Raw genomic sequence first — 18,652 nt, 5'->3', positions numbered from 1 at the left:
TAGACCAGGCTGGCCTTGAACTCACAGAGATCCTTCTGCCTCTGCCTCCCGGGTGCTGGGATCAAAGGTGTGTGCCACCATGCCCGGCTAGGGAGAAGTCTTTTAGACATTTAATTCCTGGAGAACTTTCTAGGGCCCCTGGTAAATTCCCTGTGAACTGCTATACTGTTTTGTTGTTCCCAAGGGTCCACTGGCCCCTCACAAGACTGCTACCTCTACCCAATGTTGGCAATAGATTTTCTTTGACCTGGGTTACTTAAGGCCACAACGAAGATTTTAAACCACTATCTCCTCTGTTTTTCTTTAAGATAAGCACATTTCCTTTCAAAGATTTATTATTTTTTAATTTTGTGTGTGTTTATTTTATGTGCCTGCATGTATGTAAGTACACCCGTGTTGTGCAGTGCTTACAGAGGCCAGAAGAGGGCATCAGATCCCCTGGAGCTAGACAGTTGTTAGCTGCCATGTGGGTGCTGGGACACAAACCTGGGTTCTCTGCAAGAACAGTCAGTGCTCTTAACCACTGGACCATCTCTCCAGCCCTGAGTAGATTTTTTTTTTTTTTAATACATGGAAGAATAACAAAGTGAGATGAGTGATCAAAGTGAAAGGATATTATAGTGTTTGAGAACAGATCAATAATACAAATAAAAGATTTTGTTAACTAAGCATTAAATTTCATGGGAACCACTAAACAAATAGACTATATAACTTAAATCCTTGCCTAGTGTGTTATAAGCCAGAAAATTAGGAAGTGTCTATCACTGCCAATTGTATCTCCAACCTCATATAACCATAAAGCTAGCATAAAATAAAATTATTATGTCTGACAGATTGCTGATTTCACAGGTTCATGTTGCAGAATTACAAACTTCTTATGCAAATGTATGAGATTTATTAGGCTGAGTGGGAAATTTAGAGTTGGGGTAGTAAGAGTAGGGAAGACCAAATACCATGATCCTGAATCTTCCATCCCCCTTTGTCTTATGAGGTTACTTCTGATTTGACTGAAGACTTTGGGGTACCTTCACTGAGGTAGCTAATTTTCAGAGGATGCCAGTTCTCCTTGTGTCAATGACACTCAGACTTTTCCATCAACATGACAAATACCTGAGAGAAACAGTTTAAAGGAGGAAAGATTTATTTTGGCTTGCAGTTTCAGAGGTGTTAGTCCATGGTCAGCTGGATTCACTGTGTTGACCCTGAGGCGAGGCAGGTGGTCATGGCAGCAGGAGTGTGTGGCAGAGGCTACTCACCTCATGGCAGACAGGAAGCAGAGAGACAAAAAAGAGTAAGTGTAGCAATGGGTTTCTTTCTTCTTCATCTTTAAATTGCATCCAGACTACCAGTTTATTGGACAATACAGCCAATATTTGGGCAGGTCTTTTCCTCTTAGTGAATAATCTCTGGAAACATTCCCACAGACACACCCAAGGATGTACTTTACTAAGCTCCTGTACATCTCTCAATCCCAGTTGAACTGATAATCAAGGTTTATCATCACAGTGTCCCACATCTAGTTCTTCTCATTGCTTCTAAATGTAGAACTGTATTCTCAAATCTAGGCAGATAATTTTTTAACAGAAAGAGAATAACATTATATTGCTATTTTTTTTTATCTTTTTTGAAACAGGGTCTCTCTGTAGCCCCAGCTGGCCTGGAACTCACTATGTAGACCAAGCTGGCCTTGAACTTACAGAGATCCACCTGTCTCTGCCTCACAAGTGCTGGACTACAGGTATGTGCCACCACACCTGGCTTATATTGCTAATTTTTGTTGGCAAAATTCCAGGAAACAAGTATGGAAATAAAATATAACATTGCAGGTCTGAAGAGGGAGAAATGTAATTTTAGAGCAAAGTGAACATATTAATATGCTGTACTTCAGAGAGATTCTCGACTCAATGTGATGGTATGAACAGCTAGGACTGATGATTGAAACCTAAACTCAGCCATGATCTATGCTGGAAAATCTAGAGATACAAATTTCCCTGGATTGAATGTAGAATTAAAAAAGAGATCAGGTGATAAGAATGTTGGAATGGAGCCAGGCTTGGTAGTGCATTCCTGTAACCTCAGCACTTAGGGGGCAGAAGCATGAAGATCAAGAGTTCAAGGTCATCCTTGGCTACACGTCAAGTTCAAAACAAGTCGAGGCTTCCTGAGATCCTTTCTCAAAGAAAGCAAAATAAAGCAAACAAAAAATGTTGGAATTGATTTTATTACATATAATTTGCTCAGTTACCTGTCAGGTTTAGATAATGTAACTTTTACAATAAAATGCATTAGTGAAAGGGGAACCAGGTTCCTTGTGAAGTGCTTCAGTGGCCAGCCTCTGTAGGCCAGGAATGAAAGTAGACAATCCTCCATAATTCAGAATGAACCCCTGCATTTCCATGGAGATGCTGAGATGCTCTACTTTCCAAAGGCAATGTGAATAGAGTAACTATAATAGGAATCAAGGACAGAATGAATCAATCCACAGAGACCTTGGGCAGGGGCAATTGACGATGGGACCCTGGGTCAGAAATATTCAGGCTAAGGTTTTATTTTACCTGTATTACCAACACAACTCGGAGTGAACAAAAACTTGAGTCATCAATGGAATCATGACCCTTTCTTAATTCCCAGATCTAAATCAGTTCACAAAACCTGGAACCTTTTGAATAAAGGGGAGAAGTCAAGTGTTATATGAAAGCTTGTAGATGGGCAATTCAGTCAAATTATTATCTATTTCCAAATCTGCCTGCTGCAGTATGGACACTTAAATCAAATTACAACTGATGGAGTGTATAGTTGAATGCTGATTTTTTAAAATATTTTTTTTAGGGGCTGGAGAGATGGCTCAGCGGTTAAGAGCACTGACTACTCTTGCAGAGGACCCAGGTTCGAGTCCCAGTCCCCACATGGCGGCTACAAACCGTCCTTAACTCCAGTTCCAGGGGAATCCAACACCCTCTTCTGACCACTGCAGCACTGCATGACATGGGTGCACTTACATACATGCAGGCAATACACTTATACACTTACATACATGCACAATATACTTACATACATGCAGGCAATACATGCGTAGCTGCCATGTAGGTTCTGGGATTTGAACCCGGGTCTTCTGCAAGAACAACCAGTGCTCTTAATTGCTGAGCCATCTCTCCAGCCCTGAATGCTGATTTTTAAAGGACCAAGCCCATTCATTCAGAAGTGTTGGTAGCCACTGTAGACATTCATATCCATTGTTTATGTGCATTCTGTGTGAAGTTTCATATGTTGGGGATCAAAGGGGTCCAAGCAGATTTAAGACAATTTTCACAGACTCGTTCTCAGCAAATCCCACTTCTCTCCTTGCACATTTCTCTCTTTGCTTTTGGTAATTGTGATCATCAGGCCACACACAGGATATTTGTTCTCTATGTTCAGTCACTTAGTCCTCTCCTTTATCTGTCCTCTTCTCTTTAGCCCAGCTTACTGTCTTCAATTATGCCAATTGCTCCACAGTCTATTGATAACATGCCATTAGCATCTGCTGAAAATTGAACATGAATGTCATGATTTATTTTAAATCTTATATAATAAACCCTATATTTACATGCATATGTCATACATTCAACATGCGTGCATAAAGAATACAAAGAAATAGAAGTAAAAAATCAATACACTTGGAAACAGGAGGCACTCCACTCTAGTGAATTTTGCGTGTACATCACCTTTTGGAAACACTAGTGCCCATGATGCTCACTCATATAAACAGTGACCTTTAATCACCTATTGCAAAACATAAATCAAATTATTTAGTAAAACACTAAGTTCCTTCATGATTTCTACAAAAGTTTTTGTAAATGATAAATTAATTTGATGAAGTAGTTGGAGAATAAACCATGCCTTACAAAACTGACATGGTCTAGCCTTTGTCTGCCTCTCTGAACTTTTCTCAGTTCCATGCACTCCAGCCACATTGACCTTCTTGCTCTCCCTAAAACATGGCATGCCTATTGGTCCATTGGACCTGAATACCCGGTGCTTTCTCTGTTGGGAGTGTTATTTCTCCAGATTTTTCTCATGAGATCTTCCCTCTTATCAGCTCGAGAGTAACATTCACAGAAAGTGCTCCTTGGAGCTCTTGTCTACACCAGTTTATCACCCACATTCTTACTCTATTCATTTAATGTTCTGCACAGAATTTACGAATATCTGAAACTCTAAACATTTTTTAGTGTGTTTACTTCTGTGTTTGTTTACATATCTTCCCCATTATAGTTTCAAGATGAAACAGATCTTATATGTTTTATTCACTTCTGTATTCTTAGTACCTAAAGAAGTTTCTAGTAGTATACTAGGTACTACAAAAGAGATTGAATGTTGGGGTTGGAAAGATGGCTTACTGGTTAAGGGCACTTGCTTGCTCTTTTATAGGACAGGAGCTCTGTTCCCAGCACCCAAATGGTGGCTGACAACCATCTGCAGCTCTAGTTCCAAGGGATCTGTCACCCTCTTCTGGCCTCCACAGGTATTCATGCATTTGGTGCACTTAAATACAAGCAGACAAAACACTCATACACAGAAAATAAAAATATATTATTTAAAAGGTTGAATGTGTAAATTTGATAACTACTTAGTAATCCACTGGTTAGTTGGATGCTTTCAGCATTGAGTCTTGACAGATTTGCACAGCAAATGGTTTGATTTAGTGACACACATGACATCCTTTTCCTCCCTCACATTCTAGGTATTACTCTATCCCAAGAATCAGCTCTGTGAAACAGTTGCTCCATAGATGCACTTAAGTTAGGTACTGAAAATATGCTGCCATGACAGAGTTATCTCTTTCTAAAGTGTAAGTGCTTGAAGTTTCCCTGAGAAATTCATTTCCTTATATCTTCTTTTTTTTTTTTTTTTTTTTTTTTTTGAGACAGGGTCTCCGGCCGCTGACCTGAATTCACTATGGAGACCAGGCTGGCCTCGAACTCACAGAGATCCACCTGCCTCTGCCTCCCAAGTGCTGGGACTAAAGGCGTGCACCACCATGCCCGGCTTCATTTCCTTATACCTTAAACTAAATTAGTCTTGAAGTCTTCCAACAAATTATTGGATGGGAGGTAACAGGCTTGTTAGATTTTAAAATTTGAGTAAATAAGAGTAAGTTGTCTTATATTCTGTCTAGGAAAATTTCAGAAAGGGATGTTTTGAGAAGGTAGGTTTAGAAAGCACTAAATCCTCGGTTCTGAATAGGGTGGCTGGCACTTCTCTGTCAAGATTTACTTGTAGAAAAGTTTATAATAAAACAACTTAGACTAAGATATAAAATGACTGATTAAGCAAACCAGTGGCCTGTTACCCCAGAAGCAGAAACATACTTTAAGGGCAGATGGCCCTGCTTGCTATCCTTGAATGTCTTATAATCCCATTGTCAGTCTTTGCTAACTGGAAAGCTATGAGTGCTATTTGTAAAAAAAAAAGTTTGACCAATAGACGACCCGAGTTTTTGATATTTATCTGGAGTCTCACCAGTGTTAAGTGAAATTGACGAAAATCAACCTTGGTCACAGGATGAAGTGATTCAATCCACCTCTGAGGTTTGTGCAGTCTTTCAGAGACAATGCATCGGCACTAGGCAGATGATTCCAGCTCAGTACAAGGCACAGGGCCTGGCGAATTCACATTTTTAAAAGGTTGCCAGATTCAATGTATGGCTAAGTGGAACGTGGGTAGTAGTACTAAGATGTTGGAATAGAGGAGGTACACAGTTTTGAGAGGTGGGTGCTCCAACATCAAACCATCTCATTTTGAGGTAGCAGAGGCCTAAAATAATCAGTTGTGCTTTGCCCAAAGATGCACACAGTTGCACTGCAAACGTAGATGAGGCATTGGGTTTCCACTATACTGGTGTTCAAGGAGCAGCTAGACCATGAAAAATATTTAAATATATTAAGGTTCTTTTTTTTCTTTCCCTTTTTCTTTTCGCAGTATTGAGAACAAAATATAGGGTCTCACGTGCATGCTAGGGAAATGGTCTATTCCTGAGCCGCACTGTGTAGTCAGTTATCAGTCAACTCGAAGGCTCCGACTATATTATGTTGGTGCTCGGCTTCCTAAACGCCACTTTTTGGCCTCAACAGAAAACCGCTGGGAAGTTTCTCACTACGACTTATAAACACACGGTGCAACTACACCGCCTGGAGAAATCTGTAAGGGACAACACAGCCGGCCCAGCACAACAACCTAAACCCTCGCATCACACGGTACTCTGAGCTGACGTCACCCAAAGCATGCAGAGAGCGGCCCCTTGGCCACACCCCCTGGGACGGAGGCCCCGCCCAGCAGCGTTACACGTAGGTCCTGGGTCACGCAGCACTAGCAGCTGGTCCCGGAAGCAAAACGCGGAGAAGCGGAAGAGGAGGCGGAAGGGCGGTCCTGCGGCGGCAGGGGGCGGGAACGGGATGGTAACGGCCGCGCCGAGGGGCTGCGCTACAGGGAGGCTGGGCCGTGACTGCTGGCCGTGACTGCCGCTGCTTGCTCCGTGTGACCCCGCGGCTCCGTCTCGGCCATGATGATCCACGGCTTCCAGAGCAGCCACCAAGACTTCTCCTTCGGGCCCTGGAAGCTGACGGCCGCCAAGACCCACATCATGAAGTCGGCGGATGTGGAGAAGTGAGGCTGCGGGGTCCGGGCGCGGGAAGCGCGGGAGGCGGGCGGGAAGCGGGCCGGCTCGGGTTTGCGGATTCCTGGGATCCAAGGTTGACTGACAGCCTCAGTGAACGGTCCTGTCCCCAGCTGCGCACCTCTGCTTGCTGAAACTGTCACTTGTCCGGGTTGAGCGGAGCGAGACTGTTGAGGCGAACTTTGCCCTCCAGGCTCCTTTTACCCCACTTTCCTGGGCTCCCGTGATCTGTGTCCTTCCCAGTGACAGAAATGGCATGTATGTTTAGTTTTCAGCGCCTCAGGTGCTGTGTTGGGCACTTGAGATGTAGATGACGGACGAAGTCCCACGGAATTCATAATTTCTTGAGAGCCCGTTATACTACTGTTTGACTGCTTAGGATGAAGTGTATACTCAGCGATTTGGATGGTGGGGGGCCTCAAAGCATATGGGAATTTGGGGTGGCTGGGCTTGAATCTTGATCAAGTCTAGGTAGATGTGTAAAACCAGTAGCCAGGCGTGAACTCGGAGGTGTTTGGGAAGCCCGCTCTAAATCTTGACAAAGTTTCGGGGGTGGCCAGGGAGAGTGATGTGTTTGGAGAACTGTTTCCCGGTCGTTGATGAGTGAGGTGGTGAGAAACGAGAGGGGCCCTAGGGGAGCTCCTCAGGAGCTGCTGAGGGAGTTCTCTGCCACGCTGTGTCTTGAATTTTATCTGACAACCATCACGGGTGGAATTTTATCCAGAGGAGCTACATTTATGGATGTGTCTGAAAGACTTATTTGGAAGTGTTGTAGAAGATGGATTGGGGTGCTGGAGGGATGGGAAGGAGACCAGTTAGTAAAAAAGAGAGTATAGGAGAGGCCAAGATTACAGTGCTTGAGTTTGATGACCAATTGATAGGGGGAGAGAAAAAAGGGAGACTATGGATAATAAATTTCTGGCTTGGGCTGTTGAAAGTGTTGGATTGGCCAGTCGTGGTGGGGCCCGCTGGGTGTGGTGGCATACGCCTTTAACCCCTGCACTTGGGAGGCCGAGGCAGGCGGATCTCTGAGTTCAAGGCCAGCCTGGTTTACATAGTAAGCTCCAGGCCAGCAGGGGTTGCAAGGAGACCCTGTCTCAAAAAGACCAAAAAAAAAAAAAAAAAAAAAAAAAAAAAAAGTGTTGCATTGATATTGGACAAGGAGAAAAGCCCCAAAATGGGTTGACTTGTTGGGCAGGTACTTAAATGTGAAGTGTGTGGGTGCAGATGTTTAGTAGAACTTTGATATCATCAGTTTATAAGTGTGTAGGTGCAGATGTTTAGTAGAACTTTGATATCATCAGTTTATAGTTGGCACCTGGAACCTTGGAAGTGACTTAAGACCATCTAGAAGAAAAGGTCATAAAGAGATGGAGGACCGCCTAGAGTGCACTCACACTGTAAGATTGAGTTGAGAGTTAGAAAAGGGTTTAAGGGGCTGCAGAGGACCTGGGTTCAGTTCCCAGCACCCACATAGTGGCTAACAACTGTCCATAACTCCAGTTCCAGGGGACCCAACACCTCCTCCTGACTTGTGGGCATTGCACACATGCTGGCAGTACACTCATACACATAAAATAAAAGTAATAAATATTAAAACAAAGAAAAGGGTGTTTAGGGGTTTTTTATTTTTGTTTGTTTTTTAGACAAAGTCACTCACGTTGGAGTCCTGGCTGGCCTGGAATTCACTATGTAGACCAGACCAGTCTCAAACTCACAGAGATCTTCCTTCCCTGGAGTGCTGGGATTAAAGATGTATACCAGCCTATGTTTAGTTTTTTTTATTTAAGTAAAAAAACCACCAACAATGGGGCTGGAGTGATGGCTCAGCAATTAAGAGCACTTTCTCTTCCAGAGGACCTGGGTTCCCAGCATCCTTACGAGACTAAGACCCATCCTTAACTCCAGTTCCAGGGGATCCAACAATCTTCTTTTGGCCTCTACATGCGCCAGGCTTGCACGGTTCACTTATATACTTATAGGAAAAATACTCTTATACATAAAATAAAAAAATTAAAAATCTTTTAAAAACCCAATAAGTAGTAAGATTTTTGGAAACTCACTGAAAACATTAAGGATTCCAAAAGGGTCTGGAGAGATGGCTCAGCGTTTAAGAACCCTGGCTGGTTTTGCAGAGGAACTAGATTTGGTTTCCAGCACCCACGTGGATGAGGCAGCTAACAAACATCTGTAACTCCAGTTCTAGGGGGTCCGACGCCCTCTTCTGGCTTCTGTGGACACTGCATACACTGATGCACTTCCGTGCAGGCAAAACACACAAAAATAAGTATATTAAAAAAAAAAAAGAAAATACAAAACTGAAAGGAAAAAATTTACCTTTATCACACCAGATTGGATTATTCTGAAATTTTCCATGTCACATAACTTTCTGTTATATATTGCACCATAAACAGTTATGCTCTATATAAAAGAGCTTCAAATTTGGGTATTTATATAGTTGACTTGTAGACTCTTAAGAGATATTTTATGCATAGAGTGTTTTAAGGGAATCATTCCAGATCTATAATCATTCTATTATTTCTGCCTGAGTATACTCAGTCCTTTTTTATGCAGCGAAAGAAAGGCATGTGATGCATCCTTCTAGGGTGTGAATATTTCCAGAGTACTAAATAAGTTGATTAGGTAAGATATTGGATTGGGGTGGCTTCAATAAACGACTACTTAAAACCTTAGGCCTGTTCTATCTACTGCTTCTGTAACTGGTTATGTCTCTTTGTTAAAAGTGAAGCTCTGTGTTAGAAATGGAATATTTGGGTCTGTGCTTAAGATACTTTGGATTTAGAACATTTGAAGCAAATTACAGTAATAGTAATTCTTTTTTTAAATTTTATTTATTATTTTTATTTTATGTATCTGCATGTCGGTAAGTGCACCCCTGTCGTGCAATGCCCGCAGAGGTCAGAAGAGGCTGTCGGAACCCCTGGGACTGGAGTTATGGACAGTTGCCATGTGGGTGCTGGGATTTGAACCTGGGTCTTCTGCAAGAACAACCATTCTTCTTAACTGCTGAGCCATCTCTCTAGCCCATTAATAACAGTAATTCTTTTACACATTTAACTGGAATATTTTGTAGAACTACTAGATTTTTCCAGATTAATTGGATAAAACCCATGGAATCACATTTTATATTTGGTATAATTCAATAAAGTAACTAAAAATCTGTATTTTACAGAATCTTATGAAATATATATCGATCTTTTGTTGCATTTTATTTTTTAAATTTAATATTTTCCATCTTCTAATAAAGGATAAATTTTACCTAAATTCATTCAGAGTATTTCTTTTTCACTATTACAAAGGTTATGCTGTGTGTGGTGGTGCATACCATTGATCCCAGCACTCAGGAGGCAGAGGCAGGTGGACCTCTGAAATCCAAGCCAGTCTGGTGAACATAACAAGTTCCAGGCCAGCTGATGACACAAGGGAGACCCTGTCTCAACTCCTCCCCGCAGACAAAACAAAACAAAGGTTGAGTGTTGATGTGTATGAATTTTCCCTCTATGTTTTGGGGATTATTTTGTACAGATATCCCAAAGCTGACATACTGAATCAAAAAGAATAAATCTAATTGTTGGAATGTTTTGCTCAATTGTTGCCTTAGGGTGGAGTGTAAACTGGCCAGGTCCTTGGAAGCTGGCTTCCCTCCCCACTCACTGTCCAGTGCTGCTGCATCTTTTTATCTAAGAACCAGAATTTTATTGGAACAGTTTTTTTCTACAAGTGACAGGCTTTCTGTTCTTTGCTTCATAGCTGTTATTGATACTGTTGTGTAAGAACAAAAAATTTACACAGCACTTATGGGAACATGGGAGAATACGACATTGTCATCTCCTAGGTGGTCATTATAGAATTAAAATTTGTTTTTTAATGTCATAGGCCTTTGATGATCCGGAAATGAGGTAGATGTTTCCCATCAGGAGCTCTATTTCTTCCCTCTAAAAACCTAACTTATTTTATTTGATTATAGGATTTTTTAATTGCTTGTTTTTAATGTATTACACAAAGACTTGCTTGGTATGTCTAATTAGAAATAAATTTAAAGCTATTAGAAATTATGCATAGATCTTTCGTTGACTTTTTATGTAAGAGTATACCCTTTTAAAATGTTTTATTAGCATATATTATTACTTAATGATGAGTTTTATTATGACATTTTCCTACATGCCTAGCATGTATTTGAATCATATTCATGACCCCTTCTGCTGCCTTTTATTGTCCCCTCCTTTTCCTGCAAATCCTCTTATTCCCAACTAGCCCCTTCTTTGTCTTTCTTGTAAGAATATATTCTTTAATATGGTATTTATTTTACCTTACCTAGTAATGATAACTATTTAGTTGTTCAAAAACCCAGTTTTATTTTTATCTTTAGTTTTTTTTGAGATTGTCTTCCTGTAGCCACAGCTGGCCTTGAACTCACAGAGATACACCTACCCCTGCCTCCGGGAGTGCTGGGACTAAGGGCGTGCGCCACCACGCCTGGCAAAAATCCAGAGGTTTTAACAAGGAAAAAGGAGAAGAAAGCTTTTGTCATGGAGCATTGGTACTTGGATCTTGCCCTTTATTTAGCATTCCTTAGAATTTTACTCACAGCATATTTAAACTATTGCATTTTATAATTAATTATAACCACATTGAAGATGTCAGGAAGAAGAAAAATGTCTCTTTGCCCTAACAATTGAATTGCTATTTTTATCTTCTCTCTCTCTCTCTCTCTCTCTCTCTCTCTCTCTCTCTCGTGCATGCTCTTGCTCTCTCACTCTCTCTCATCTTTTTGGGACTGGGTCTCCCTGTAGCCCCACCTGGCCTGGAACTCCCTATGTAGACCAGGCTGGCCTGGAACTCACAGAGATCCCCCTGCCTCTGCCTCCCAAGTGCTAGGATTAACGGTGTACACCACCACACCCGACTTTCTTTTTTGTATTTATTATGCAGTATTAACAAGTGTACTTGTGGGGCTGCTGAGATTGCTTATTAGTTAAGAGCATTTAACTGCTGGCCATGGTGCCCCAAAACATATCTGTGGATTGCTAACTTGTGATATTGGCCTTTCGGTATAGCTCATATACCCCCTTTTTCTTTTGAGACAGAGTTTTCCCAGTTGACTATGTAGACCAGGCTGATCTCAATCTCACAGAAATCCACCTGTCTTTGCTGGGATTAAAGGTATGTACCACCACCCCTGGCTAACACAACATTTTTAGTCTTGTAGTGAGGCCACCCAACTCAGGCACACAGTCTATCCCATTGGATAAAGGCCAGACATTACCACTAGCATTTCTATAATCTTGAGTTATCTGATTAAACTCTCCGGGGTTTTAAGGATCAAATATCAGTGTTTCAGAATTGATCTTTGATCATAAAATAGTGTTCCCTATGAGTTACCTTGCTTTGTTTTATGTGTCACTTAACCATTAGCTGACATATTACATATTTATGTATTTATCTGTCTTACCTAATATAGAGCCATAAAGATTTGATTATGAAAGAATAGGTGATGAAAACATTTTATAGATTTTTTAAATATGTCATGTTTATTAAATCATATGCTTTTTAACTTGTTCTGTAAAGTCAAAAGAATTATGTTGGCCGGGTGTGATGGCACACGCCTTTAATTCCAGCACTTGGGAGGCAGAAGCAGGCAGATCTCTGTGCGTTCAAGGCCAGCCTGGTCTACATAGTGAGTTCCAGGACAGCTTGGGGTTACAGGGAGACCCTGTCTCAAAAAGACCAAAATAAAAATAAAAAAAAACCCTAATCTCACGTGACTTTTGGTTATGTGTAGGTTAGCTGATGAATTGCATATGCCATCTCTCCCTGAAATGATGTTTGGAGACAACGTTTTAAGGATCCAGCATGGCTCTGGCTTTGGAATTGAGTTCAATGCTACAGACGCACTAAGATGTGTAAACAACTACCAAGGAATGCTTAAAGTAGCTTGTGCTGAAGAGTGGCAGGAAAGTAGGTGAGAATCTGGGCAGTTAGGAGTTAAAGAAGAGCCAGTAAGGATGTTTATATTCTACTAAAATAAAGTGCTTATATTATTAAACTTTACAGTTAGGCTCTAAAATTCACTTTTCTAGCTTTAAGATAAAGGTTGATTTTGCTACTAGAGTATTTTTGGAGTTCAGTTGAAATACAGTGGAGCTGAGCTATGTAGGATGTGCTCTTTCAAATCTTCAGTTCCTCAGTTGAGTTAGTAAATTGTATTCTATTTTAAAGAAAAATGTTTTTTGTGATTTGCATTGAATATTTGTGGAGTATTGAAAGTAAGAAAAATGTATTTGGTAGTCAAAGCAGCAATTATTTATTTTTTGTTTATTGTATACTAGTGCTTTGGAGGACCTAAAGAAATATAAGGCTTTAAATAATCTCCTCGACTGATGTGGTGGCACACGCCTTTCATCCCAGCACTTTGGAGGCAGAGGCAGGCAGATCTCTCAGATCAAGACCAACCTGGTCTACATATCTAGTTCCAGGCCAGTTGGGCTTACAGGGAAACCCTGTCTTGAAAACAAAATAAATCATATCCTCAGGCAGTGTACAGACTACTTGGAAAGACTACATACTCACATGACAAGTTCAATAACAGTAAATGTGCAGAAAATCTGTAAGAACAGTCTTTTGCTAGTGAGTGACAGGTATATATGTTTCGTGGGGTATTTCATATTATATGCCTATTCAGTAGGATATTTCATGTTACACGTAGAATGTAATTTGGTGTGTGTATGAGCACTGATCATCTGTATTCTGCCTCACTAACCCTCATCCTTCTCATCTGGTATTTGAGGACGGAAGGTGAACACTCCAAAGAAGTTATTAAGCCATATGATTGGACCTATACGACAGATTATAAAGGAACATTACTTGGAGAATCTCTTAAGTTGAAGGTAAATATTAACTTTTGGTTTTATGAATCATTAGTTTTCATGGATTGTCTCAGCACTAGAACTCTCTGGAATTTTTTTTCCCCACTACTCTCATCCTGCTTATTTTTGGTTGTGGCAGGCTTTAGTACCTAATGTGAGGGGATTTTGCTTCTTAAAGTTTTTATTTATTTGTTTCAATTTTTTTTTTTCTTTTGGTCTTTTTGAGACAGGGTCTCCCTGTAGCCCCAGCTGGCCTGGCACTCGCTGTGTAGGTCAGGCTGGCTTCAAACTCACAGGGGTCTGCCTGCCTCTGCCTCCCAAGTGCTGGGACTAAAGGCGTGCTCCACCATGCCTGGCCTTATTTATTATTATTTATTTTTATTTGATGTGTATGAGTATATTGCCTGTGTGTATGTAAGTGTGCCCATGTCGTGCAATGCCTAAGGAGGTCAGAAGAGGACGTTGGATCCTCTGGAATTGTAGTTACAGATGGTTCTTAGCTGCCTTTTGGATGCTGGGAACCGAAACCGGGTCCTCTGCAAGAGCAGCCAGTGCTCTTAACTGCTGAGCCATCTCTCCAGCCCTGGGAACAGTATTCTTAAAGTGTGGTTGGCCTTAGTGTTAACAGTGTAGTCAAGAAGCATCTGCCGTTAGTAATGTATTAGATGATTTAGACAGAATGTCTAGCTAATAACTTAGAATTTTACCTGTGAACAAACATGTAGGCACTGACTCTAGAAGCTAATGGTATAGGATAGACTAGATTAAAATCCTCTCCTTTATAGTCTAATGAGAGAGCAAGATGATTTTATTTCCTTATAGAATTTCACAGACTAGAATTCCGTACCCTCTCTTCTGATTGAAGAAGTTTGCAGAGCGCTTAGGTAATTTCATATTTCATTGCCAGGAATGAGGAAATGGGTTTTTTTTGTTTTGTTTTGTTTTTAAACCTTATGCATTAATGATGATGAGTACTTTGTGGACTCACTTGGGAAAAGCTGCATTAGCATCAGGAGCAAGAACTTGGCAATAGAGACAGGGAGACTGATAGGAGGAGGGCAAAACTCTGCTTAGTTTCTCTTAGTAAATCTTTTTGGATTTATTTTTATTTTGTGTATGAGTGTTTTGCCTGCATGTGTGTAAGTGCACCATGTGCAGAGGGCAGAAGAGGGCATTGGATCCCTTGGAACAAGTTAAAGAGAGTTGTCAGCTGCCATGTGGGAACGGAACCTGGGTCCTCTGTAAGAGCAGCCACTGTTCTTAACTGCTGAGCCATCTCTCTAGCCCCAGCATTCTCTTATTGACACTTTCTCCTGTAATATTTCTTCTAAAGTGTTGCTGATAAATGTCAGTGTGATTACCCTCTCTTTGGTGGTGTCCTCAAGCTTTGGCAGAATATAGTCTTTGGTTCAAATCAGTATCATTTACCAGCTTGGAAAAGTAATTTTATTTCTCTCTCTGTCTCTCTCTGTCTCTCTCTCTGTCTCTCTGTCTCTGTCTCTCTCTCTGTCTCTCTCTGTCTCTCTCTCTCTCTCTCTCTCTCTCTCTCTCTCTCTCTCTTTCTCCATGTCTCTCTCATTTGGGGAGGGGGGTGTTGTGTACCAGAACACCAGGATTACAGACCTATGAGAGCATGCCTAGCTTTACACGGGTTCTGGGGATTCAAATTCAGGTCAGACTTGCCCAGCAAAGGCTTTATTCATTGTGCATGCATGATTGTGTGTGTGTGTGTGTGTGTGTGTGTGTGTGTGTGTGTGTGTGTGTGTGTGGACATCAGAGGACAACTGTATGGAATCTTTTATGTGGGTTCTGGTGATCGAACTCAGGTCACTAACCTTGTATAACAAGCACCTTTTACCCACTGAACCATCTCACCAGCCCTGCATATAGGTTTTAAAGAGTTAGGTTGGGAGTCTAAGATATATAACATTCTTTTCTTTTTAAAAAATTTATGTGTGTATGTGTGTGTTTGTGTATGTGCTCGTACACACAGAGGCCAGAGATCAGCCCTGGGGTGTGTTCCTCAGGTGGTGTTCACCTTGGTTTTGGGGTCTCTCATTGGCTTGGAGCTCACTAATTTGGTTTGGCTGAGTGGCCAAAGAGTACCAGCGATGCATCCGTCTGCCTCCCCGGAATTGGGACTACACTCACAAGCCACTTTACCTGGCTTTTTTATATGAGTTCTGGTGCTGGAACTCAGGTCCTCACACTTGTGCTACAAGCACTGTACTGACTAAGTGCTCTCTCTAATACCTAAGGTACATAACATTCTAATGGGAAAAATATTTTTTAAAGTTCCAAATGAATACTTGCAAGTATAGTATATAAATACATGCTATATTTAATAGCATGAAACTGCATTTATCTTTTATGTTCACATTAAACGTCAGTTGATTTTTCTCTTCACAACAGAATGGTTAATTTTAGTCTGAAAGATGATGAATTTTTAGTCTATTTTTTAGAGTTACAGTATCAGTCATCTATAGTGTCTTAAGGTTTTCAGAGTCAAGGCACATTCTAATCTTTAATGCCTACAAATGGCATCCAAACTTAGAGCCGCATGCTCTTTTTATGCAGCAAAAAGTGATAAGAAAACACATTTTTTTGTGACTCTAGCTCTTTACACTTAAAAAAAGTATTAAAAATTTTATCTTTCAGGTTGTACCTACAACGGACCACATAGATACAGAGAAATTGAAAGCCAGAGAGCAGATTAAATTTTTTGAAGAAGTTCTTCTGTTTGAAGATGAACTACATGATCATGGAGTTTCCAGCCTGAGTGTGAAAATTGTGAGTATTGTGATTGATCAAATTGACTAACAGGATGCCCTGAAAAAATGTCTCCTGGCTCTAGAATATACTTTATTGTATAGCTTTTATAAAACTTAGGAAACATGCTTGTATTTTGTTAAGACTTTAGCAGAGTTTTTTTTTTTTTTTTTTTTTTTTAAGGTATGTCTACCTGGCTGTAGGTTATTTTCTTACTATTAAACTTGAATGAAAACTGGCTTAATTCTCATGTTTTGAATTAAAACTAATATTTGTAGGATCTGCAGGTAGCATGTTAGATGCCATTTAAGAAACTGACCATGAGCCAGGCTTCGTGGCTCATGCCTTTAATCCCAGCACTCAGGAGGCAGAGGCAGGCGGATCTCTGTGAGTTCAAGGCCAGCCTGTTCTACATAGTGAGTTCCAGGACAGCTGGGGCTACACTACAGGGAGACCTTGTCTCAAAAAAAAAGACCAAAATTAAAAAAAAAGAGAAAGAAAGAAAATGACCATGAGAGCTGGAGAAGAGATGGCTCTGTGGTTAAGAGCACTGGCTGCTCTTGCAGAGGACTCAGGTTCAGTTCCTAGCACCCACATGGCAGCTGACAACTGTCCATAACTCCAGTTCTAAGAGATTCAAAGCCCTTTTCTGGCCTTCATGGACATTGTGTGTTCAGGTACATTCACACACATGCAGTCAAGACAAATAAAAATAAGTCAGAATTTTAAAAAAGAAAGAAAATCACTGAGTGTTAGGATTTTGGTATATCATTAAACTCCCAGTTCAATTTTTAGCATAAAAGTAGAAAATAGAAATTACAAGTATAAATGTATGACTTCTCTATTCCTTTTATATTATATTCTGTCAGTAAAGAGCAAAGTGTAGTTAATACTGTACATGGTATTAATTGGTGGAATATGTTTATGAGATGATGACTAGGCCCAAGGCCGTTATTTATAGTTGTTTGTTACTAGTTGTTATACTTATGCTTCTAATACTTTTCAGAAATTTTTTTTTTTTTTCTTTTCTTGTCATTTTGAGACTGGTCTGGAACTGGCTATGTAGACCAGGCTGGCTTTGAACTCACAAAGATCTGCCTGCTTCTGCCTCCGAACTTTTTTGAACAGTTACAACACAGAAGTTTTTTTTTTAATTTTTTTTTTGATAAATTATGTTGCACGTGTTTTAAAATAATGAGAGTGGCCTTTAGCAAGAGAGGCTAAAATCAGAATAACAATAGCTAACATATTGCCATGTTGAGCACTTGATCTGTGTTCCAATCATTTAATATGCACCCATTTTTTTTCTTCATAGCAACCCGCATTACTCCCATCCCTATTTTACAGACAAGGAAGCTGAATCCATAGAGACTCAGAAAAAAAAAAAAGTGGTAAAAACAATACAACTAATAAATTGTGAGAGTGGGGCTTGAATTAAGATATCTTTTTTTTTTTTTTTTTTTTAAATGTGTATGAGTGTTATGCCTGCATGTAAGAAAGTGCACCTGTGCCGGGCAATGCCCATGGAGGACAGAAGAAGCTGTAACTGGAGTTATGGACAGTTGTTAGCTGCCATGTGTGTGCTGGGATTTGAACCCGGGTCTTCTGCAAGAACAGTCAGTGTTCTTAACCGCTGAGCCATCTCTCCAACCCCCTTGAACTAAGATATCTTGTCTTCAGAAACTATAGTAGCTTCAATCCAACACACACGAAAAATATTTAAAATGAAAAACTGCAAATACAGTCACTAAATTAATTAGAATATGGCAAATTTATATTATATCACTTACCACTTGTAAATGTAATTGAGTTAGGAAGAATGAGGAAAAAATGACATTAAGAAAAATAAAGTAGAGAAAAAATTATATAAACTTGTCTAATTCAAGTATATTTTTGATGTCTAGGCAATCTATAGTGTGTGTGTGTGTCTGTGTGTGTGCGTCTGTGTGTATCAACACATATAATAAATGTTCCGTAAATATTTGTTGGAAAAGTGAATGGCTGTGTACATGCATATGGCTCCAACTTGTGGTTCAGTTTGTCTTTTCACATTCATACTGGTGTAAAGGTGATATTTGAAACCTGTTGTAACTTGTGATATTTTCTCTGGCTAGTCATGTCAACACAGAAGTTTATAGATGTGCCACAGATGAAAGATGGTGAAGAACATGTTAGATTGTCTGATACCAGTACACAGTAGTGCTCAATTGGTTGCATTGAACTAGAGCATTCCATTTGTGAACTCTATTTTATGTAGTGTGAATGAAAGTAAATAGCATCCAAGGAGGAGGTTGTTCCTTTTTTTTTTTTTATTTTTTTTTTAAAATTAAATTTACAGTTT

At 40.2% G+C, this 18,652-nt stretch overlaps 1 protein-coding gene and 1 pseudogene across 1 annotated transcript in view; one reads left to right on the top strand and one right to left on the bottom strand.

The window, feature by feature from the left end:
* The window catches only part of LOC103727124, a 7,336-nt pseudogene extending 3,827 nt beyond the window's left edge, over positions 1-3,509 (bottom strand).
* Positions 3,510-6,377: 2,868 nt separating this feature from the next.
* Positions 6,378-18,652, top strand: part of Tiprl (TOR signaling pathway regulator) — a 19,435-nt gene continuing 7,160 nt past the window's right edge. The window contains exons 1-4 of the mRNA XM_008824917.2: positions 6,378-6,645; positions 12,459-12,638; positions 13,464-13,563; positions 16,201-16,332. Coding sequence (XP_008823139.1) covers positions 6,542-6,645; positions 12,459-12,638; positions 13,464-13,563; positions 16,201-16,332 — 516 coding nt within the window. The 5' untranslated portion in view covers positions 6,378-6,541. The remainder of the gene's footprint in view (positions 6,646-12,458; positions 12,639-13,463; positions 13,564-16,200; positions 16,333-18,652) is intronic.

Source organism: Nannospalax galili, unplaced genomic scaffold, assembly GCF_000622305.1.
Source record: "Nannospalax galili isolate Female #2095 unplaced genomic scaffold, S.galili_v1.0 scaffold1189, whole genome shotgun sequence".
NCBI lineage: Eukaryota > Metazoa > Chordata > Mammalia > Rodentia > Spalacidae > Nannospalax > Nannospalax galili.
Note: the sequence above shows the minus strand (reverse complement) of the source record. Positions and strands in the feature narration are given on the sequence as shown.